The sequence below is a fragment of the Leptonotus elevatus genome, chromosome 4, assembly GCF_054856555.1.
Source record: "Leptonotus elevatus isolate MCC_2025b chromosome 4, RoL_Lele_1.0, whole genome shotgun sequence".
NCBI lineage: Eukaryota > Metazoa > Chordata > Actinopteri > Syngnathiformes > Syngnathidae > Leptonotus > Leptonotus elevatus.
Genome location: NC_141242.1, coordinates 11965139 through 11990065, shown reverse-complemented (window position 1 = coordinate 11990065; position 24927 = coordinate 11965139). Strand labels below are relative to the sequence as shown.

The window sequence follows — 24927 nt, the reverse complement described above, 5'->3', positions numbered from 1 at the left end:
GGGAGCAGAGAAAAATAGATCAACCAGGGCTATGTTGAAAAAAAAGCTAATTTACTCACAATTCTAAATAGATTTGTGAATAGAACTTAGCTATATTCTAATGCTAATTGCGGAAACAGATAGAAATGTACTTTTTTTTATATACTTTCTTTTGGTAGGTTCCATGTTTTTAAAGCAATAGAACACAATATTCTGTGGGCCTTGCAAAATTGGTCAAAATCCAATAAAACAGCCGGGAGTGAAGGGGGTTGCTTCAGTGAAAATGGCTGGGAGTTAATGAGTTAAAAGACATTCTGAAATTTGGCGGTTACTCTGGATTTTATGCTAACATTTTGCGCTCATCTTGGTTAATATATTTCAGATTACTCTGCACTAAGATAATAATAATAACTGAGAAAATTTTCTAAATGTACTTGTAATTATTTGCACCAAAAAACAGGAAATATTTTTGATCTGTCATTATAGATTACTAGCCCATGGACATACTGGTCCAGCTGTTCTGGGGGGTGACAACACAAAAGTAAACAATAACAGACAAACAATGCTGACTCTCAAGACAAACCAAATCATGAAATCAAAGCCCCAGAAAGAAGAAACAGAGCTGACGTCTTGAATCTTAGATTAAGCTCCAATTTTATTAGCCTTAATAGAAACCTGTATGCTTAATCGTATTTTGTCCAGATCATAGAACTGATATTGTGTTCATTCATACCGTAGTTTTCATTCTGTTAGTGACTGATGATAACAATCTGCAAATACAGTAAAATGAAGCATCATGTCTGTAAACGGCGAGCCTATTCAGTGAACTGAGGGACAGCTACACAGGCAATACATTTGAATTGGGAACTTGAATCTGCAGTGGAAATCCAGCCTTTATTTGAAATGAGACGTTAACATTTCAAAGTGCTTTCGGGACTCACCAAACACACGCATCTCCGCGTTAGCAAAGATGATTCCGTGAGGATTCTCAGCGATGCACTGGTACATCCCAGAATCTTCAAACGTCAGGCTGCTGAACGTCATCTCCCTGTCCAACTGTGCGCAATAAGGAGGCGTAATCAAGTAACATTTAAATGGGTCCAAATTGCATTAGCGAGCAGAGGCCCGCAAATCAAACTGTCGGATGTTGACATGCACAGATGAGGGGATGCTCATTTGATCGGGAGAGGCTATCATTAATATATCAGATACATATTTTAACACCCCCGCTCTGCTGTCACTGCTATTTTTCTATTAATTGTTTACTCTGGCAGCAGCTCAAAACATTGAAAATATCTCGTGACATAACAAGCTGTCGGTGTGCCAGATGTCTGTCACAGGCGGCTGGACTGCAGAAGCTGCAACGTGCTGGCTAAATATCTGAGCGAAGCATCAGCTTGAACATTACCGGCTCTCCATTCTTCAGCCAGCGGATGCGTGGTTTGGGTTTGCCGCTGGCCAGGCAGGACATGGTGTAGGCGCTGCCGAGGTCTGGTTCTGCGTTGCTGATGTGCTCCACCCACTCAGGAAAAGCTGGAAAGTGTGGAAGGGAAAACACTCCATAATTAAGGTGTTGGGTTATTCACACAACAGGGTAAGCTAACATTACTATGTGTGTTTATTTTTGGAGATAGAACTCTTTCAAAGAGAGCCTTTACTTTAGCACCCAGAGCTAGGGCATAGCAACTGGGTAAGCTAACAATAGCATGTGAGTTTCTCATTTGGGGACAAGCTGAAGGTAGAAAGAAAACACACGCTGGCAACAAAATGGAGACTGTAGAATGCTAAGGGACACAACACGATTAGCTAACATTACGATAATTTGTGTTTACTTTGGTGAGAAATCTCTTTCAAAGAGAGCCTCAATTTTAGCCTCCTGAGGTAGGGCACAGGAGCTGAGTGAGCTAACATTAGCATGTGAGTTTCTCATTTGGAGACGAGTTGAGGGCAGAAACAAAACAGACGCCGGCAACAAAATGGAGACTGTAGAATGCTAAGGCACACAACAAGGTTAGCTAACATTACCATGTGTGTTTATTTTTGGAGATAACTCTCTTTCAAAGAGAGCCTTCATTTTAGCCTCCTGAGTTAGGGCACATGAGCTGAGTAAGCTAACATTAGCATGTGAGTTTCTCATTTGGAAACGAGTTGAGGGCAGAAACAAAACAGACGCCGGCAACAAAATGGAGACTATAGAATGCTAAGGCACGTTAGCATGTATTTTGTATCCAAATTTTCTTCAAGTGCATACTGAGGGCAGCAAGAAAAGAAGTGACTCGACTGTCGACAGCTGTGTCGTACCTTCCACAGACAAATGCGCGCTGTGGTAATCTTTTCCCTTGGAGTTGATGGCCTCGCACTGATACGAGCCACCGTCTTGCGGCCTTACGTTGTACAGGTACAGGTGAGCCCCTGCCATGCGAACTTCATGGTTGGGGGGCAGCTCTCCGTTCAACTTCTTCCAGCGGATCTCCGGGACAGGGCTGGACAAAGACAGAGACAACCACTGGGGATCAGAATCAGAATAGCTTTATTGTCATTGTATTGTATGACGAAATGGAGCAGACACAACCTGTCGGAGAAAAACATTAGGCAACAGTGGAATACAAAACAGGAGTCCACCGGGTCACCTTATACAGTGTCCCGTTTTCGCAGTTGAAAATAAAACATAAGGTAACGGGGGGACAACAACAACAACCCCCCATACTGATCTCATGTAAAGGGAGCACAGTATGGATTGGGGGAGAATAAAAAACCTCAGCCAACAGGCAGACATTAATGCACTTCACAAAGACTAGAACATGTGGAGACAGTTTGGATTGAAATTAACAATATTAAATAAGGACAACCAAAATATTTTTGGGAAACAGCTCTCAATGTAACTACAATTACAATAAAAACACTAATAAAAAATTAGATGATGTAGATCAGCGATGAGCAATATTTTTTTTGCATTTAAAAAAAACATATTTCCTCTACAGTAAACCCCCAAATACTTTTTCCCAATATTTAAGTAAAAATAAATAAAATAATAATAATAATAATAATATTTTTGGGGGTAGCCAATCCCCGTGTTTTGTGGAAAATGTATATTGGAGGTTTATCAGCGTTTGAGGTTTTTTATTTCTATTCATTTTCAATGAACAACTTCCTGTTTACTTTCCAGCACACTTTGTACACACTGTTATGACAAATCCAGCCAGTTTCATGCTCTGCAGTGAAATGGCCTTCGGTGTTAGAATTTCCCCAAAAGTTTTTGCCTTTTTCATTGCAAATCCTTTAAGTGAACATCAAATTTTGATGCCATGCTGTGCCAACATTAGCCAGCATAGGAAAGAAAAATTCGGGATTCACCATCACTCATTTGTCAAGGATACCTGCTTCTGATTGGGGTTCATTTGGGTCAAGTTTGTTGATACCCAAACCATCATAAATGTACTTTTTCACCACATTTTTGGGACATAAATCATGATAGGTGGTTCATTTGTTGGAATAATAATACTGAAAGAGGTTAGGGGAGATTCTCTAATGATGAAACAAACAGTATGACTAAACTATACCCGGTGTCAGGTTAGAATTTACAACCATTTAATGTGAGTTTCCTGACAACAGTTTTTCTTTATCTCCAACTTACTTTCCCAAAGCAAAGCATTCCAAAGTGATGTTATGCCCCGCAAGAGTGGTAGTGTCCGGGAACTTGACGTTGAGGTCAGCCGGATACTTCCGGATTGGACCTGTGACATGAAGAAACGGAACATAAATTCATCGGTGCAGCTGCGAGTAAACAGATTGGATGAAAGAGAGTTAACTGACGTTCGCTGAGGGGAACCAGCGGGATGTAGTTGGAGAAGACGCTCTTGGAGATGGAGGAGCTGGACGCGATGCACGAGTAGTTGCCGCTGTCCGAGCCCTCCACTTTGGAGATGTAAAGGTTGCCCGTTAGCTGCGAGATGAAGCGCCTTTTGTCCAGCGGGATAAAAGTAGGGAACTCGTTGAGGATCCATCGGAACGACAGGTCGGCTGCACAGACCCAAAGCACCCGCCTGTCAATCACTGTCTCGGACGCATAGCAACCGCTCTGGAAATAGCCGAGGCTCTGAATGTAACATTAGATCAGCGTGAGCCGTCTGAATAGGTGCAAATAAAACAATTTTAAAAAATGCACATTTATTTGACGCTGAGAAGGATTTATTATTCATTTATTGACCTTTCAGATTAAAATCGTATAATTCTCCTGAAGTGTGGTGGGATAATAGAGAGATGCTGTCTGGTGGAGATGATTTTGCATGAGTATGAAAGCATGGGGATGAGACTAAATATATCAATTCAATTGCAAATATGAAGCGGCAGAAAATTGAATCAAGTGAAAGCAAACTGGAATAAATTATGCAGGATGAATAAATTAAATTATGCCAATATGGTCCAAAAAGTGCAGTCAAAGAAAGTGCAAGTCAACCATAAACATTTCTTGACAATATGTCATATGTGACCTAACTAGTCTACACATGACATTCTGATTCATATTACATTTGAGGAATATGAGTAATGAAGCAAAATCCAGCTGTTTTTATCCATCTCATGGGGCGGCCATTTTGCCACTTGCTGTCGACTGATGATGACATCACAGTTGCTCAGGGCTTAGGCTACGACCAATCACATCTCACCTGTTTTATGAAGCTGAGCTGTGATTGGTTGTTACCTGAGCATCTGTGATATCATTTTCACTGGACAGCAAGTGGCAAAATGGCCGCCTACTGATATTGCTAAAAAGTGCTGGACTAAAATGTCAATAATATTGATTATATCATATTATATTATATTATATGTTATATTGATTGCATAATTATATTTTGTAAATCTTCATCTACTGTAGAAAACTTTAGGGAGCCATATTTTTGTTGACGTTTTTATTTAACTTTATAAGACATGCTGCTTAGCCTGCTAGCTCCCTGCGCTATTTGTTAGCATTAATATGCTAACAAATAGCAATACAAAGCTGGTGAGTACACATGTCCTGAAAGGCATTTAAACAAAAGTTAAGTGTTTGGGAGTTTGTGTTACTCAGAATGTTGATTCCAAAATTTTCACTTTTACCACAAATAAATATCGGTCTCCATGACTACTAAGAAACGTCTTTCATCCTGCTCACCTGGATGATGTGGCGGAGGAGCACAGAGAAGAACTGCCCCCTGTCCTTCTTTGACATACACAGACTCTCTTTCCTCCGATGAGAAAAGGTCCAAATCTGAGAAACAAAGAATAAAAAAAAAAACACACCATATACTTTGTCAAGAGATGGTTTGACCCATTTCAAGCAAACTTACATCCAAACTGGACCGACGCCTCCCGACTGACGAGCGCTCCGAACTTGTTGCTGGCCAAGCAGGAGTACCTCCCCTCGTGCTGGTTTTTAACGGGCTCGCTGATGACCAGGTTGCCTTCCGACAACGTGTAGTGTTTGTGCTCAGCGCTCAGGTCGATTTCGACACCGTCCAGCATCCATCTGCAAGGAAAACGTGGCCTGGATTTTAAATAATTATTCAATAGAATGTGAAGAATTAAACCGTTTGCACGTGTTGGTTTAATGCTGCAATTCAATTTATTGTGCTGCTCTTTCTGGTGTGCCCATTTTGGCCACCAGGAGGCAGTATAATACTACAGTCATGCAGACATTTTGACAACTAATAAGCATCCATCATTCACAGATTTTCCATCCAGAGCCCACGCTATTTATGCCTGTGCATATTGCTATATTATCTGTCTAAATGTGTTACTCCATTGCTTGTTTAAAAAAAGAAAAATCCAATCCATAACATTTTCATGAAATTTTTTATTATCTAATTGTATCTCTTTTATTATAAATTTTTTAAAACTCTTGTATAACCGACATCCATATATTGCACGTGTGCAATTTGCATTGACATCTGCGCGAAGATGACACAAGTACGAAGACACGCCACGGAACATCATTTACATACATTTGCATGTAAATTGGCTGAGCTCATCATAAAACGGTCTTCGCTTTGCTGCACTGTGAAATGAAGTGTCAACTGTTGCCAACAACATTTTCATTTCCCCCCCCCCCCCCATTTAACCACTTGTACTGACAGTTAAATCATTGTAAGTGGGAGGACAAATGATGGAATTTGCATATTGTTGCCATCTAATGAAAAAGAAATACACAGTAAACGGTTAAGCGTTTTTTTCATTTGCTTTTTGCGTCTTTTTTTAAGGAACCATGGGATCAGTAGGGGGAGCTGGAAGAAGAAAATTCAAAGCTGCAAAACTCCGGTGTCGTCTCGAATCAAAACCAGTGTAGTTGATGTAGCTTCCATTTTTTTTCAGCTGTTAGTTTTCTTGCTGACCATAGTCTCCACTTTGCTGCAGCGGTCGTTTTCATCACTGCCCACAATCGTCATTTTGCTTCAGCCGGCAGTTTCCTTGCTTCAGTGGTCTACAATCGCTACTTTCCTGATGCCCATAGTGTCTACTTTGCTGTAGTGGTCCCCCTTCATCATTGCCCATAGTCTTCATTTTGCTTCAGTGGTTCATTTTCCCACAGTCTCCACTTTTGATTAAGTGGTCTGGTTTCCAGATGCCCATAGTGTCTTGCAATGGCCTGCCTTCATCATTGCCCACAGTCTCCATTTTGCTTCAGCAGTCAGGTTTTTTTTTGCTGCCCACAATCTCCACTTTGCTTTAACTGTTAATTTTCTCTCAACCATCTAGTCTCCACTTCTAATTCAGTGTTCTGCTTTCTCGATGCCCGTAGTGTCAACTTTGCTGCAGTGGCCCACTTTTATTGTTGCCCTCAATCTTCATTTTTCTTTAGCTGTCCATTTTCTCATAGTTTCCATTTTTGATTCAGTGGTGTATTTTCTTGCTGCCCACAGTCTCCACTTGCTGCCCACAGTCTCCACTTTGCTGCACCTGTCTATTTTCTGTCTTCTCCCAGTCTCACTTAGCACAGTGTTCTGTTGTTTTCACATTTTATATGTAGTATATTAAAAGTGTTTTTTTTCTCTCATTTAAATGACTGGCTGCACTGTACATCTCTATCTAATAGGCAATTTTCCTCCCACCACTAACAACATTTTATTTATTTATTTTACAAAATCTGGAGATAGATACCTGCAATGTAATTTGCAATGTCATTGTTTACTGTACACTCATAAGAAATGTGGCGGGAGGGAGGTGCAGGGAGTCTAAAACAAGCAGTTATGATGTGGAACATATGTTACTTGTATGCGGCAGGTGGATTGGCCCGGGCCCGGCAGCTCATGGTGACTTTGTCCTCAGGCGACTCCTCGGGGTAGATGGTGTCCACCGGCTGCTCCTCAAACACCGGCCCGTAACCTGTGGCTTCATCTGCAGGGCAAACGGGGCCGAAGGTAAACAACAACGACCACCAGGACCTTACAAACGTCAACAAAATCCGGGTGAGTCCTGGTGACAGTTCTGGGGCGCTTCCATCAAAATAAATGACAGCTGGCTTACCATTGAGGCTGGAAAAAATATATTTTTCAAAAATGTGTAACTTTTACTGAAATTCTTAGACCATAAATATAACCCAACTGACTGCTGTTGTTTTTTCTCATACATTCCAGTTAATGATTCGCCCAGCCAAATCCACAAGGTGACTTTTGGGGGCCAACTGGTGCATATTAAGGTTTTTTTTTTTTTTTTTTTTTTTTTTTTACATGTTGATCTCCTAAACGTCAAGATTCGAGTTTGCCTCAGTACTTACTGTTGCAATTAAGATGTGGCAAGATGGATTTGATCTTGCTGGTTGGACTCTTAGTTATTGCTTACTCAGAAATAAAAGGAAAGTGCTAGAAATGAGGCACCGCAGGGCCGGTGGGAGGCAAATTAAGTGAGAAAATCTGTTCTGGGAACTAGGGAGGATTGCAGATCAAGATTTTTTTGAAGGAATTAAAATTATAAGCACACACACAAGTGAAGAGAACATTAGCAACTCCGCTGCGAATAAATTATTTGTAGGTAGAAGACAGTGATGATTCATGGTGGCGGTGCAATTGTTTTACTGTAATGTGGGATATGACAGATGGCGGGGGAGGGGGGGTTGTCAAAGCAGGCCACAGAAGGCCTGGAGACACAGCGGTCTCTCGCACCCTCTCGTGAACTTGTGTCTGACTTGCCTCTGTGTCCTCTCCACAACCCACACAGCTGCCTCATTTGCATATTGCGAGCTGTCTCCAATACTAGATTGGAAACTGATAAAACTTCTTTTTTTTTTTTTTTACTTATGGGCAGTCACAATTACCAACCATGTCTCACTGTGGAGTGACAATTTTATTGGAATTTGACACACCTAATCAAAGACAAATTTGCTTGATCAAATTACGTGGCATTGAGTTGTTACACCATGACACTGAGTTATGTAATGCAATGACTTATATGTTGTCAACAAGGGCCTGCGCGGCATAAAAACGGGCGCAACTTCATTAACGACGGATCACGACTCACCTGTTTTCTGCGTTTGATCATGTGACGTAGCAAACTGAGCCATGATTGGTCGTTAGCTAAGCCCGGAGCAAACGTAATGTATAGTTCACTTTTATTTAACTATTATAAAATACATTATTTATTTAGCTTTTATAAAATGTTATATTCATAAATGTACATTTCTAAATTCAAGACCTTAATTCCAATTATTTTAAACTCATAAATAAATAAATAAATAAATAAATGAATAAATACATAAATAATGTGTTTTTAAAGGTATTGAACACGAAAAACAATTAACTTATCAAATTAATTATAGACAAAATATTGCCTTCTTACTGCTGAAAATGGCTTAATGAGTCAAGTATTCATTTTTTAAAAGTCCTTTGACTAAACAATTTCTCTTTTTATGGCTTCACACTGAATCTTAGATTCAAGTCAAATTGATAAATAGTAGGCAGCTGACTGACTCTTGTAACTAATAATTCCCCCTTTCGTAACCACCCTCAAATTTTTTGCTCCATCGTCCAAAAAACAACAAATGTTTCTGTTACATTGCTCAACAGTATTACTGTCTTATTCTTATGGCATCAAACATCTCTCTGTTTCCTCTTTTGGCAACACTTGACCGTGAATGGATTGAGTCCATGTGCTAAACAAGTGAGGGCCTATTTACACTCAGTGAAAAGAGCGACTTCCTCCTACGCACATACTACAAAAAAAAAATACATCTATGGACTCTTACTCAATACAAAAACAGTCATTTTATGTGGATTTTATCCAATTAGTCACATATGTAACGCAATATATTCTTTAAGCTTTACTTCACACACTAACTGACCAAAAGCAAGTCCAAACGATAACGAAACGTTTCCCAGAGGAGCTTAAAGCACGGCGGGAATCATCTGTGAAGTGAAAAACTCACACGCGGACCGAAATCAATGTGCGCCACAAATGGAATTATTCCGCTGAGACCGAAGTGACTGCCATCCCTCACAACTAGCTGATCTGATTACAGTGTTTTCTTCTTTTGCCACAAATCCGAATCTTTAATACCACCAGAGTCTTAACATCTCGCTGGATTTGTTTGTGTCAGAAAAGGCAAAACAAAAGAATGACCTCTTTTGTAACTGACTGAAGCTCAGAATTTTCAGAAAACAACACCGGCATAGGAATCGTCCAGCTCATTGAGCTGGAGCACAATTTGGCATTTGAGAAGAAGAGAACATATAGCTGGACAGCTTTTAAAAGTCACGCGTGGGTGCTAAGTGAGAGAAGAGGAAGAGAAGTAGCAGCGCTGTCGACATTGCCGTGATAACATCTTGCCCATAGGCAAAGCAAAGGAACTCTGCCGCGCATCTCAGCGGGAAGACCACCTACACACTGTTGCCGCCTTGTGCCATGGCTGCGTCAGCGGCTATAAATATGCCCAATCGCAGAATATGCAGCATTTTGCACACAAACGCTTTCTGACAAAAATACAAGGGGAATACGTATTGTCCTGTAATTCAACCCGCTCACAATATCGCAACTTGTTCCAGAGTAACCAACCGGAGCACACCTCACGCTGAAAGCCTGATTACAATTTTGGTTTCTTGCTGAGAGTAAAATGCTAAGTGAAAATACCAGCCCGATGCTCAGTCTTCTTCAAAAACTTAATATGAAAAAAAAAATAGATGAAGACAGAGTTTTCTTTCTTTTGATATTTGGCTCGACTAGCGCAGTTCGCCATAATAGGATGGAACACAGCCGACAGATAGGAGGTTGATTCACAGTAAAAGGTTAAAAAAAAAAGTACATTATAGTTATAATGTAACATTGATCCAATGGCTATAATATTCCAACAATAATGTTAATCCGACCGCTAACTAATGCTGGCTAGTTTACTAGCTCATAGCATGGAGCCACTTGTTGATATACTGTAATTGTGTGAGAAGTTGTATTTCATCAAAAAGATGACAGGAAATTTTATGACGTAGTTTTGTTCAATATTATCTGCAGCCCAAAAAAAAAAAAAACACACAGTTAAAATGATTGTCCTGACTAAAACTAGACTAAAATGTTGACAGTTGTTGACTAAAATTAAACAAGTAAAATTATGTTTTCTTGGACTAAAATAAAGACTAAAATGCTAGAGCTATCGTTGACTAACAATGGACTAAATAAAAACGGAATGGGACTAAAACTGAGACTACATTTAAACGTGGCTGACAAAATTAACACTAGCGCACACATAGAGCGTACAGATTAGTGATTCGGCATTCGGCCAAAATAAAATTGGAGCCGAAAAAATATTGCCGAAATAGGATGTTGTGGTAACGCAAGCAAAAAAAAAAAACTGCTGCTAGCAAGCGCATGTATGAATTAAACGCCGGGGTGAGCGTTCTGCCTCAATGTTAATTCATGAGCAGTAGCCGAAAGCTAGCGTCTTGAGGCTAACCCGGTCGACGCTATCTCAAATCAGCGGCGAGGAATAATGGCAACGGCACAAAGTGTTAGCGGAAAGCAGTATGGTGATCTCAGTATGGTATGTGCGGCAGCGAGAGAAGACGACGCGCAAGACAACACAAGGCAAGTGTGTGCGTGTAGCAGCTACGCGCTAGCTTACAGCGATCCAACTTCTTATTCTGCAGCTGAAATGTCGTAGCAAATTGTTTGTTGCTGAAATGCAAATAAAGCCCCCGTCGAATTAAGCAACACGGCGTCCGGTTCCTTTACATGATAAATTAATTGATTTCACACGACCGAGACGAGAGCTGCGTTATCAGCCGCGACCCAAATCAATTGAGGTTGACGAGTGACGACACTCGAAGAAGTTCACAAAAGTAAAGCTTCATCTCCAGATTATTACGTCCAACAATGTGCAGAAAAGCACTGTGTCTGTGTGCAAACCACAACTTTATTTATCATAGAATAACAAGCGCAATGACATGACACTGCATTGTGAGCTTACTGTATGCTTGTGGTTATTCTCATTCATTCACCTCATTTATTTCTTAATCATTACTGTATTCATATGTGGTGAAAATGTGGTGTGGACTGTAACTAATGGTGAATCTGAGTGATATTAACTCATTCACTGCCATTGACGGTTATAAGTAATGAATAAAAATTCATTCAAACTATTTATTTCACATTTTTCCCCCTACTTTTGTTAACAAGAGGATGAAAACCTAGAATAAAATGTATTGTACATTTATAACAGATATAAAATTTGTGATTAATTTTGAGTTAACTAGTGAAGTCATGTGATTAATTACAATTATAAAAAAAAATCGCCTGATGCCCCTAATTAAAAAAGAAAATAATATATTATTAAAAAATTAAGGGCGTCTAATTTTTTGTAATTAATCGCATGACTTCAATAGTTAACTCACAATTAATCACAAATTTATATTTGTTCTAAATGTACAATATTTTTTTTTCTAGGTTTTCGTACTCTTGTTAACAAAAGTGGAAAAAAAGGTGAAACTAATAGAAATAATTTGAATTATTTTTTTACGTCTATAGCCGTCAATGGCAGTGATGAGTTAAACATTGTTTTTTATTTTGATTAATTTTTAATTTTTATTAAATTTTTCGGCGTTTCGGTTTTCGGCCAAGCGTTTCTCGTTTTTTTCCCGTTATCGGTTTCGGCCCAAAAATGTCATTTCGGTGCATCCCTAGTACAGATAAACTGGACGATCTCCCCTTGTGGATGATGTAGTCGGCCACGCCTGTGACTGGGCCATTGGAGACTGCCTTGCACCACCAATTTGTGTACGTGTCTACACAAATGGGAACATATAGCCATGCAATGAGGATACGAACGATGGTGCAAGCCAAGCAGTTGGGGATTCAGTTGATTGCCCAAGGGTACTGGCACCACTGCAGCAGCCAATCTACTGTAAATCTAGATATTTTTTAGTCTATAGTAAGACAGGCTTTGGTCTTAACAGTCAAATCATAACAGACTAAGCTATTGTCCTTTTTCTCTGCTAGTGCGGTTTATTCAATTACATGTAAACACGACCATTGCAGCCACAAAAATGTGCAGATAAAATCATTATGTTTTGGTCAGATGTTCCTCACATAAATGGACAGTGTAATGCATTTTCTTCATAAACGGTTTCATATGATTTGAGACTGACCTGGATGTGGACATAAGAAACCCAAACCAAAAGATCCAGGTACAACCCGATGATAAATGATAATAACTGTAAGAGATGTTGTAGCTTTGACCTTAAATTTACAGCATGTGTCCTTTGAAGGCCAGAGCATCATCAAACTGTCAGCGCAGAAGCGTATCTTTGGTAAATTGAATCCAACTAGCGATATAGCTTGAATCTGAATTTAATTCCTTTGTTTTAATGATAGTAACTCTGGATTGGCAAAGTCTATTTTCGCCATGATTATAAAGTCCAGTAATGTTTCACAGCAGTAAAGTCAAATCATTAGCAATAGGTCTTACCTCTATAAAAGTCAGGTTGCCCCTCATGCATAGATGTATCTGTAATGGCGAGCAAAGGAAACAGTGTTAGGTTAGCATATGTAATCATATTTGGTGGCTGTATGCAAGTTGGATTCAGAAAAAAATTGTTTTGCTTTTATGACAGTCACTGACTTGATGAATGAACTGCAACTGATGTTGCAGCTCAAAAGGGCTGTGATCGAAAACCACAAATATTTACACTGTGTTATGTTGCACTTTGTTACATTTTGCCATGTTATGTAATACTGCATCATCTAACGTTGTATTGCATTTGCTGCATTATGTTGCATTGTTCCATTATGTTGTTACATTACACTGTTGTGGCGGTCGTGGCTCAGTGTGTAGAGACGGTCGTTCGGTAACCAGAAGGTCGGTTGTTTGATCCCCCGCTTTTCCCAAGTCACGTGTCGTTGTGTCCTTGGGCAAGACACTTCACACACATTGCCTCCAGTGCTACTCACACTGGTGTATGGAAGGTGCGAAGGTTTGGTGGTTGTAGCGCACACTGGCAGCCACGCTTCCGTCAGCCTGCCCCCAGAGTAGCTGTGGCTACTTAAGTAGCTTACCACTACCATAGTGTAAATGAGTGAGTGCATGAATAATGTATCCATTCCATTGCAAAGTGTCTTTGAGTGTCTAGAAAAGCGCTATATAAAAAAATCTGATGTATTACTTTTAAGTTATGTTGTTACACGACACTGTTGATATGTTGTTACACCACATCGTTTTTTTTACATTGTGTTATGATGCATTGTTATATTATGTTGTTATGTCACATTGTTTTGTTACATTATGTTGTTATGTGACATTGTTACATTATGTTGTTAGGTCCCATTATTTTGTTACCTCATGGTGTTTGTTATGTTACATTGTTACGTTCTGTTATTACATTATGTTATGCTACGTTGTTTTGTTGCGATGTATTACATTACGTTGGGTTGTTATTTTCTGACTGTTATGTTACATTGTGTACGTTTGGTTACATGAAGTTGTGATAAGTTACATTATGTTATGCTACGTTACGTTGTGTTACATAACCTTGGGTTATGTTACGTTGTGTTACATTACGTTACCGTAAATTACGTATATTTGTACATGACACACACATTAGTGTCAAGCGAATCAATTAAAGGAGTTAATGTAATCAATAACATAAATGTAATGCATGACAAGCTTTGCTATACGAGCTAGCACTACTGTGGCTGTGTCAAACTATAGGTAACTGTTACTTATAACAGTACTGTGTGTGTGTGTTTGCTCGTCTTGTGTTTTTGTCGCCACACTGGCCATCGACCTTCATTCTTCATCCTCAAAGAAATGTCAAGGCAATCTTCTTGAGTTGCACTAACAACCCCGTCGGCTGCTGCCTCTTTTTAGTGCATCGGCGCTTTCGACTCTGTGCACTACTTTTTATGTACATAGAAGAGAGGTCTATATGCTTCTATATAACCCGAAACTAGCGCTGCAGTGGAAGAAAAAGCATAATGGTTTATTTGAGGGAACTGTGATTTGAAACTGGAGACTCGTGAATATTCCAACCTTTTTGTTGTTTATCTGAAATCAATAGGTTAGCTGCAAGTAATAGCTCAAGGTACACCGAGGAGGCTGTATCTTTTTCCAGACAGGTCATTTTCCTCACTCGATGTTTTATGTCCACTCTTGGCTTTGTTTCCAGCATGGATGATTGTGCCACACTTGACCAATAAGAAAAGCTTTCACGTTATGAGTCGTGTACAGATTTTAAGTTTGGGTTTCTTCACATGTAATCATCTAATCTAGTAAACATGCTAGTTAATAGAGGCTCCAGGTGGCGGAGCGGTATCGTCACTTGCCTACGATGCAGGATGGCGTGGGTTTGCTTTCCTGCCTGGGAGACCATGTTTGAATGTGTGCATGTTTGTGAGAGTGTGTGAACAAAAAACATGGTAGATAATAAGAGTCTCACAGGCAAAAAACAAAAATTAGCGTATAATTAATGGCCAGTGAAATTCATGGGTGGGAAAACTAAATTTAAGCCCCCGCCAAAAAAAATCGTAATAAAAAAGTAGCGGTGGGCGAGTACTGATACCAGGTATTGGTGCAGATATCAGCCTTATTTTAAGGTATTGGTAGTTTTAATGGCCGTTTTACAAACTAGAAATTAGAGGAATAGAAAATTGCCATTAATTTCATGCATTTTAAAGGAAAAAATACTATATTGGGATTCATAGGTCTTTCTTTAAAATTATCATCATTTTTTTAGGTGGAATTTTATGTACCAGTGGTATCAGTATCTGGTATCAGTGACTACTCAAGAATTGAGTATTGGTATCTGTCTGAAAAAAAGTGGTATCGAACATCTCTTTTCTACTCTTTTTTTTTTTTTTTTTAAACCGTGGGTCCTTAGACAAAAATAAAAATATATATTTTTTGCAAAATCCTTAATTCTTTACATTCTACTTTATGAAGTTATGCATGTTTTTAATACAGTACAGTGGTTTCCCCTCCTCAAAAAACGTTTTTGTGTGAGTGTTTTTTTTCTGACTGGCTAGAACAAATAAACATCATTTAGAAAATCGGGAAAATTGATTTTTAAATACAACTGAGTAACAAGTCCAACTCCGAAGTCTAGGTAGCACAGTAGCGGAGATGGGCCGGCTGCATGCCACTGACCTGCGGGGGAGCCAAAGAGCAGCAGAAGGAGATAGAGGTGCAGGTTGAGGTTTGGCATGATGTTCACGTGACAACCGCCGGGCGGAGGGGCTTCAGCTAGACGCTCAGCCGATGGAACATTAGCAGGACTGCCTGGTTCTCCTGAACGAGACACGAGAGATCAGTTATCAATCTACGAAAAGGATAATTTGCTACGTTCAAATGTCATGACAGGATGGTATATGATATGATAAGACATTGTTGCATGTAGACATAGAAGCGATTGTGGGGCGCACACATGTACCACACCACACTTTGACAATCATTTCCCTTAACTCATTCAAACTCAAAAACGTATAAATACGTTTTTAATACTTTGTCCTGCACTCCCCAAAATGTATGTATACGTTTTATTTTAAATGTTTTAAATGTTTTTTGATACAGCTTCTGACCTGAAGAGGATGCTTAAAACAAAGGTAGTTATTACAAAAAAATGGCCAGCATGTGGAAGAAGAGTATAAGAGATCAGCCAGGGCCATGTTGCAACAAGCTCTTTTTCCCAGTGTTTTCAACAGGTTTGTAAATAATAATAAAACTTAGCTATATTCTAATGGTAATTGCTGCAAAATGGAAACAAATACAAATACTACGCTAATCTTTCTTTTGGTAGGTTCCATGTTCCAAGAGGGTTGCTTCAGTGAAAATGGCTGGGAGTGAATGAGTTAACGATAATTTGACTTTGTCTAGCTTCTTCCATTTACCAAGTCATGATGTCACACAACTATCAAACGTGCCACATTGTCGCCACCCTTTCCTTCACGCTAAGTCACTCGCATCTTTACGCTAACTGCTTCCTGTCAGCCTCCGAGGCTCAAACCAATTGATGGACACGTGGACCCTGGCCAAAACAAACCGCCAGTGCCGGTTCAACTGAGCAGACATCCCCCAAGACGTTAAACGCCACACAAATAACCAGCAGTCAGCCAGGCAGCACCTCAACCGCACACACACGCTAACCGAATATGAAAAGCAACAGCTGTCTGAGCGTCAAGGCCGCAAGCGCTCGCAGAGACAATGGGAAGGATAATTAGGATTTCATAACGGCTGAATTAAATTCTTGTGCCTGCTACAATGACACTGATACCGGGAATGACACCAGGAATGATCTGTCTTATTATAGGTTGTGTAAAATGGCATTGTGAGTTGAGGTCAATTGTAAGTACAGCATCGTACAGTGTATGTAGAAGCTGTATGACTGCACTGAGCATCGGTTCAACACAAGCAGGCCTGTCCAATTGGCGTACCGCCGGGTGTTGATTACGCTGTCGAATTGGACACAAGGCAGACGCTATCGATTCTTTGCGCAGGGCCTGATGTGTCAGCCCACTGTGAAGAGGTTTGACAGCACAAAAAAATTTAGATCGCAGCGCTCCGCGGACAAAGACAAATGAAGTCCTGTTACAGCCGCTGAATAATGATGCACTATTCCAAAAAGAGTCTCAATATGAGACGCAATAATGAAGCAGAAAACGTGCTGACTACCACAACAGAGAGCAATGAGGACAAGTGCTGGAAAAATGTACTGATGTTTACTTCATCTCTCCTTATATCTGTATAAACACAATCGAACATTGATTTCACAGACCCCAATTTAATGAATTTTTGATTTAACAGACCCAGTTCACTCAAAACCCCCCTTTGTACAGTAGATGCCAAAAATGCTATTTTGGGTGCAGTTTTTTGTTGAGTCCTTTTCTATGGCATCCAAAGGTCACAGAGATGAAAAAGGAAGTGCGCTATCTGCTAAGCACTCAGTGGGGTAAATTTGGATACACTAATATTTTGAAGCCTTTTCATATGAACTCATTCACTCCTAGCTATTTGCACTGAAGCAACCCCCTTCGCTCCCGGCTGTTTTAATGGATTTTGACTGATTTTGCAAGGCCCACAGAATATTGTGTTCCATTGCTATAAAAACATGGAACCTACCAAAAGAAAGATTAGAGTCTCTTCTTTCATCAGAAAAAAAGTAAATTTTGATCTGTTTACATTTTGCAGAAATTAGCATTAGAATATAGCTCATTATTCACATTGCTGGTGAAAACACTGACAAAAAGAGCTTGTTGCAACATGGCCCTGGATGATCTCTCATGCCCTGCTACCACCTGCTGGCCGTTTTTTTTCTTAAATAACTACCATTGCTTTAAGCCACTCTTCATGTCAGAAGCTGCATCAAAGCCTTCTGCTCTTGCAAAAACCAAAAACCGTGTAAATGTTTTGGGGAATGAAGGACAACATGTTTTTGGGTTTGAATGAGTTAATTTACAATAATTTTGTATCGTACGTGGCATTTTTAAGTTATGAAAAAAAGTACAGTACTTCAATTTAACAGACAATCGGCTTTAACGGATGATCAGAGGGCAAGTCCCGTGTTTTCCTCATGGTGACCACACATGTAGAATGAAGACAAAAAGTGTTTGGCATAAAACTCATGTGACCGCTCAACTGCTTGGGTAGAGAGCGGCCGGCGTCTCCTAGCAACACCATCCAAAAAGGAGCAATTTTGTGTGCTGCGGTACGATGGCAATGCAACTATGCAAACTGTCATTTACAGCCCGATGAGCTGCCGCCGCTCGTCTATTCGCCACGTCTTTCTTTTTGAAGTCTTACAAAGCTGTTGTGTATATCATGACCCTTCCTCGTTCATTTCCTTCCTCTCCTCAGCTCGTCTGGCTGTTGAAAACAAATCGTGTCCCCGGCGTGAATCATTCTTGACGGTAATAGATGCACTTAAGAGATTAGGGGACATGACAGGCAGTCTCGTTTTAACGTTGGGGGTGCACGGCGAGGGGCGCCCAATGCCATCCATCACTTTAGGAGCTGCCAGCCACTGGATACAGTAGAAGAAGGGAAGCAGCATGCTCTTATAATCAGTATTAATTTAATAGCGGGCCTTCTATCTCGAAGCTCACCCTCTCGTCGTCACGCTAACTCAACGGGCCTGGACGTGACAGCAACCTCAAACGTCACCATTTTTACACCCCCATATATCACACCGAGGGCTATGCCAGAGTTATTTACCGAATCGAGTGATTTTTTTTCATCCCCCGCAGTCGCCTCCGCCTCCGGCTTTAGTCTGCTCGCATCATTTCAATCAATTCCCCTTTCAGTGCTTGTAGAATTGCCAACCTGATTGCGCCCGGATTAGAAGTCATATAACATCAAGAGGCGGCTGCCGGGGGGCGAATTCCGGGATTCTGAAGCATCCCTCCACTGACCACTGCTGTCATTTGCACTTGTTATCATGACCCCATAACCTCCTTATGTTGCCAGGCGAAGAGGAACGCCCTCCTCCTCCTCCTATGGTAATAGGGTGTAGTTATAACCATTCCTTATCAGCTAAGAAGATCCAGCAAATGGAAGGGGGATGGGCAAGCATTTGGAGGGTTCAGGCTTCAAAAACAAGACATTCCGACGACCCCCAACACCCCGTCGAGTTTCACACGCAATCAACAGCGGCAATCATTAACATCAGATTTGCAGTAATCCTCACAAGAAGAAGAAGAAGCCAAGATGGGGTTAAGGCTCGATTGGTCCTAATCAGTCGGAGAAGGGAAGATGTGCACTGCTCAAAGCAGGGGGTGTCTAAACGGCTGCCTGGGGGCCATTTGTGGCCCACTGTACGTTTTTTAGTGGACCACGAATAAAATGACCAATTGTCCTGGCCCGTATCATTTGCCTGCACTGCTAACTTTCTATACTTTATGGCAAAACAGGAAATTTGTACGCATCCTTCATTTCCTTGTTTTCCACCAGTCACACATAATTTGTCAGAACATGCTTTGGGATCACGATTGTTGCTCCGAGTCATAAGCCCTCTCAGGACTGATTGCTCTTGTTCTGGTTCTGAGAGCAGATATGTGATTCTGCTTAGGGATGGGAAATGGTCATTCGATTCCAAGGAATCGTTTCAGATATCAACCGGATGACCAGGTCACGTGAGGTGCGGAATTTGAACCCAAAAGCAGACAAGAGACAGAAGTTGAAAAACAACGAAAAATAACTTCACTAAGAAACTTTCACCAAGAAACTTCAGAGTACTGACAAATAAAGGAACCGCAACGTAAATACCACTAAGCAACTCCCGCTAGGGCCTTGCTCATTTTATATGCCAGAATAAAAACAAAATAAGAGTGATACATGTAAATACAGGACTTAGCCACTACAACATAGCAACTGACAACATCATCACAAGGAACAGAGCATCTGTATAGTAAACAAGATTTTAGTTACATCATCATCACAAGGGATATATCAACTGCATAGTAACTGAAACATTGCCACAAGGGACATGGCTGCATAGTAACTGGAAACATAATCATCACAAGGGACATAGCTACGGCATGGTAATCGACATCATCATCACAAGGGACATTGCAACTATAGTAACTGACAACTTCATAAGGGTCATATCAATTGTATAATAACTGACATCATCACCACCACAAGGGACGTCACCCTAACAAGGGATATTGCAAGTGCATAGTAACTGACAACATCATCACCACAAGTAACAAATACAGGACAATAACAACACAATGACCCCCAAAATAGTCACAACAGAACATTTGATTGTTGGCCCTGGTGGTTTTCCGCCTCTCTCTTTAACACGCCTCACTTTACAGGATAATTGATCAGAATAATCTATAGACATCAAATAAATCAGGCCTTTAACGACTTTGATCGGAAGGTGCGGGGGAAAAAATGCTGAAATTCAGCCCGATGATATGTGCGTAATTAGACAGCTACCGTATTCTGTTTACATTTGAGCTACACAGATACAGCATTTCTGCTTGAAGAAATTTTTTTGGGGCCTGTTGATTGAAAATCAAGGGATTGGAATATGCTACATCAGGCACTGGGAAACGGATCAATCAATAGCCTCATCCCGTCACTCCAGATACCTGATAGGTATGCTCAAGAGTCAAAATCGCCGTCCATTTCGCGCTGCATTGGATCTTATTTTTACCACCAAGTAGCGAGCAATGCGCGAAAGTCTCCCTCGTGAATTATTGATGGCAAAAAGTATTGATTGAGTCTTCTGCAGTCTTTCAGGAGAATACGAGTGGAACGTCATATCAGATTTTGTATCAACTGACTGGGTGACAACAGGACTAGACGGGATGTACTGCAGTGCAATTTGGGAGGCAGTTGCCGGTGATGACCTCAGGCAAGGAAGTTCTCATCTCTTCCCGTGTATGTTTTTAGCAGGGTTACTCAAAAATAAGTCAGTGGATTCCTACAAAACTGAGTAAAGGAATGGCGTACAGACCATGGAATAAGTCATCATTTGGATGTGGATTCTGATATAGATCCAGATCCAGATCCAGGATTAGTGCTTTACTTTAATGTGATCTGCCATGATGCATATCCCAATTGTGCCACCTGGAATGAAAAACAAAAATAATTCACTTGAACCATGCTATGTAAATCCAACCTAAATTGGATTTGAAATGTTTTTTGGAGGTTTTAGTCATACGTGACAGGATATTGCAAACTGTGACATTTCTGGCCGTCAATTCCTCTGTCAAGATCATCATTAAGTCTCAAATGCGTTCAAAGGACGCTTCAGCCATCACGTGGCGTCACACATGGCAAACTATGTCAGGCAGGCAAAGGTCGCGATGGGAAATGTGCACTCTATTACACAGAGTACTCGGCTTAATTGCTTCATGCCACATCTGCTCAATGAAGATATGGGATGAAATGTTTTAGGAGAGACATATTTAATAAGACCCCCCACCTCACCACCACTCAGTCACAGTGGTGTAATATCTAGATGACAGACTGGGATGAGGTCACACTTTGCAATTATCTGGAATCTATACTGATTCAGTCAAGTTCTGGATTACCCAGGGGAGTCCAAAATAAGGCCCAGGCGCTATTTGTGGTCCACTGTCCATTTTATTTATGTTTTACTAATCAGTCAAATGGTCACTTTAATCTGACCATATTAGCTTTTAAAAATGGGCAGATTTTTTATTTTTATTTTTTTTATTTTTTTTACACTTTAACACTTTACAACATTAGACAAAGATGACAGTCAAACATTACCTTCCGCCACACACACACACACAAAAAACAAAACGGCCCAAAAAAATCTGCTGGTTTCTGCTAATTTTTCTCTCTGTTGTAAAGTGAAACAAATACTAAAGAATAAAATATTGTAAAACAGTCAATATTCGGCCTATAATTTCTATCTTTACTGTTGTACGCATTAAAGGACCAAATTAAAAGTTATTTTATTCATTATATATTTTTTTAATGAATCGACCAGTTAATCGGTTATCGTAATTTTATCTTGCCAAATAACAGGATTGGCATTGGCCTAAAAAAAAATATATATATATATATATATATATATATATATATATCCAGATCTGAAACAAGTGATATAGAGTACAAGTACTTGATGGATTGGTTTTAGCGTGTTAAATTAAATAAAGTCTTCAAACGTCATAGTCAGACAGTGGATTATTTTAAGGAAAGACTTAAAACCTTTCTTTTTAGAAAGACCTATCAACTGGGATTTTTATGATTGTTTTATCTTATTTATAGTGTTGTTTTTTATTGGTTTTACTGTCTGCTGTTTTTTTTTAAATACATTGGTTTTGTTGTTGTGATTAAATTAGATTTATTATTATTATTATTAGTTGCCCTAGCATCCTTTAACTTTCCTGTATGCGGCGCTCTGAGGAAAAAGTTTACCCCCCCCCCCCCCCCCCCCCCCCCGGTCTGTCCAAAGGTATTCCCCCCTGATAGGATTAAACGCATTGGGCCAGATTAACAAATGTTGACAAAAAGTGGCCATCAAAACAAGCCGTGTGTTTAATTGCATTACGGTGACGACGATGTCAGCACACTTGAGCGCGATGCAAAGCAAGGCAATGAGGTCACAAAGTGTCCTGTGCTTACCTTGCAGTGAAGAACCGCCGAGCGAGATGAGCTACTTAGCAACCCCCTGTCCCCGTCGACCCCTCCTCCCAACATGCCTATCCTGCCAAGTGTCCTAAATACTGAGCACCATTGTGTGCCCCAATGAGATGCCGCTAGATGGAGGCTCCCTCTCCGAGGTGCATGCACAAGGGATGCAAGGGAAGGAGGGAGGTGTCGATACTGTGGGGAAATAAAGAGAGGCTAATTCCCCGAATAGGACAGAGGGAGTCATGCAAATGGGATGCAATTGAAGACGCCCTCCTCAGTCAGGGGTCTTCTTTCCTGCTTGTTCGTGGCCAGGCTGCTGTTTAATCTTTTAAGCCCTCTTGTCCCACCAACACGCACACACACACAAACACACAAGTCGTCATAAGACGTCTTTGCGCCCGTGCCTCCCCCTTCTAATACACGCATAAGCCCAGCAGCGGTCCAGACATATGATCAGCATTTTCTTCACATCGACTTCACTCACTCTTCTTGTGTTTGCTTTTGTTTATACATAAAGATGTTATTGTGTCTAACTGCCAAAATGTTCTCATCAAAACTTAATAGCATTTGTGTGAAGTGCTAGCGCACACACACAGCCCATTTGTTTGCCAATTGCGTGATGTCACGCCAGTTTCTGCTAGCGTGTTATTTAGGCTAGTAAGCTAGCAGCTAGTATTATTGATGAGCCTCATGTGAAGGTGGTTTGTTTGATTTCAGTCATTTAACTGCTCATGGTGCTGTTTTTGATCAACTTTGTGATTTATTATAAAACTTTGCGACTTCCTGCTCCTGCTAGCTTTCCTTGTCCTTTCTAGCGCGTGTGGCGGCGGGGAGCTTTTTGCCTCTCGTTCCTAAGGTACGATAGTAAGCGTGACTAACATGACAATATGGCTGTTGAAAGTTGGAGTAGTGGTTAGCACTTCTGCCTCAAAGTCAGGAGGTCCTCTGTAGAATATGTGTTGCTTCGTGCTCTTGTGGGTTTTCGCTAGTTCGACTTCCTCACACGTTCAAAACACGGTTTACGCCACTTTTGCCTGAAGTCAGCTGAGATCGTCATGCTGCTCCGTGCCTATTGCTTTTCTATAAATGTGACGCATACATGCACATTTGATTTCATTCTGAATCTTGACGAATACTGCCCCAAACCCCCTACCCCAACCCCCCCCCCCCCCCGACCCCCCCCCCCCCCCCAACCCGCCCCTTGCGCTTGTTTGAGCAACCAAGGCAGCCATGAAATATTGATTGTTGAACTTGTTGTAGTTTCTTCTCTCGCTACTGTGCCTATGTATTTAATTCATATCAAGCCTTTGCCCTATATGCTCATTGTAGCCTATGGAGAAGAAATAGCAGTCGTCGTTGCATTTTGACCCCCATATGTGCATTGTTCACTCGTGTATGTTGTGACACAGTTTGAGTGTTTTTCATGTCATCGTAATTCTATATTACTGACATTGTGCGGTTGAATAATGAGAATTGGGGCTTTCTTTTTGTATGCTTGGAGGGATTTGCGCAAGAAGAAGGCCCTCCTTGCGCTTGCACAAGGTTTGTAGATTAGTAGGTCAGGGCAAATTAAGCAAATGAGCTAAATGTAGGGTTGACTAAATGGTGTTGAAAGAATTTGATCATCGTGATTTTGGCCTGGATCTTCTTGATTTAGTACACTGTATACAAGTAGTCTCCCCGATTGTTCAAATCCTCGCTTCTACCTTATTTAGAGCGCTATTAAATTCTGCATAATTCAACTCGCGCACTTGACATTAAGGAGTAAGTATAAGTTGAATAAGTCTTGAATAATCGAACTGCTGAATGCAGTATTTTACCTATCATAGGTTCATGATTGTGTACCTGCTGGATGTATGGAGTTGATGTTTTATGATCCTCGCCGCTATTTTGTGGCATCTTTATGCGATTACAAACCACTTATTTGTAGATTTTTTACGAAGCTTCACTGTATAATTTTTACTACACCAGATGGCAATCTTCATAAAGAGTCTTTTGCGGATGATAACATATACGAAGGCAGCACGGTTGTCGAGTCTTTAGCTTTTTCTGCCTCACAGTTGAAAGGTCACAGTTCGAATCTCGGCTGTGATCTCCTATGCCAACTGTTCATCAATACCAAGCGCAGGCTGTCTTTCATTCCCCCAAACCACTTAATACTTCTCCTAACCACTGCCGACTAAAGCTTCGTGGGCAGGTTGAGGTCAAATTGATGTCTTTGTCTTTTGGCTGCTTACTGGGATTTCAATCTTCTGCTCTGCCTCGTCACAGTTAAAAGGGAGGGAAGCAATTTCCTTTTGAACCTTACACCTAAAAACCTTATCAATTGGATTCAAGTAACACAATTCCAATTTTCTTTTTGCACTCAGGCGTCATGTCAGGGTAAAGACAGAAAA

The 24927-nt window shown here is 40.6% G+C and overlaps 1 protein-coding gene across 2 annotated transcripts in view; it reads right to left on the bottom strand.

The window, feature by feature from the left end:
• Positions 1-24927, bottom strand: part of cntn1a (contactin 1a) — a 63430-nt gene that overhangs the window by 18118 nt on the left and 20385 nt on the right. For both annotated transcript variants that reach the window (XM_086073396.1, XM_086073394.1), the window contains exons 2-11: positions 15569-15709; positions 12896-12934; positions 7221-7347; positions 5304-5482; positions 5129-5224; positions 3793-3999; positions 3614-3713; positions 2281-2462; positions 1388-1512; positions 921-1035 (exon numbers count right to left, since the gene is read on the bottom strand). In XM_086073396.1, coding sequence (XP_085929522.1) covers positions 921-1035; positions 1388-1512; positions 2281-2462; positions 3614-3713; positions 3793-3999; positions 5129-5224; positions 5304-5482; positions 7221-7347; positions 12896-12934; positions 15569-15626 — 1228 coding nt within the window. In that variant the 5' untranslated portion in view covers positions 15627-15709. The remainder of the gene's footprint in view (positions 1-920; positions 1036-1387; positions 1513-2280; positions 2463-3613; positions 3714-3792; positions 4000-5128; positions 5225-5303; positions 5483-7220; positions 7348-12895; positions 12935-15568; positions 15710-24927) is intronic.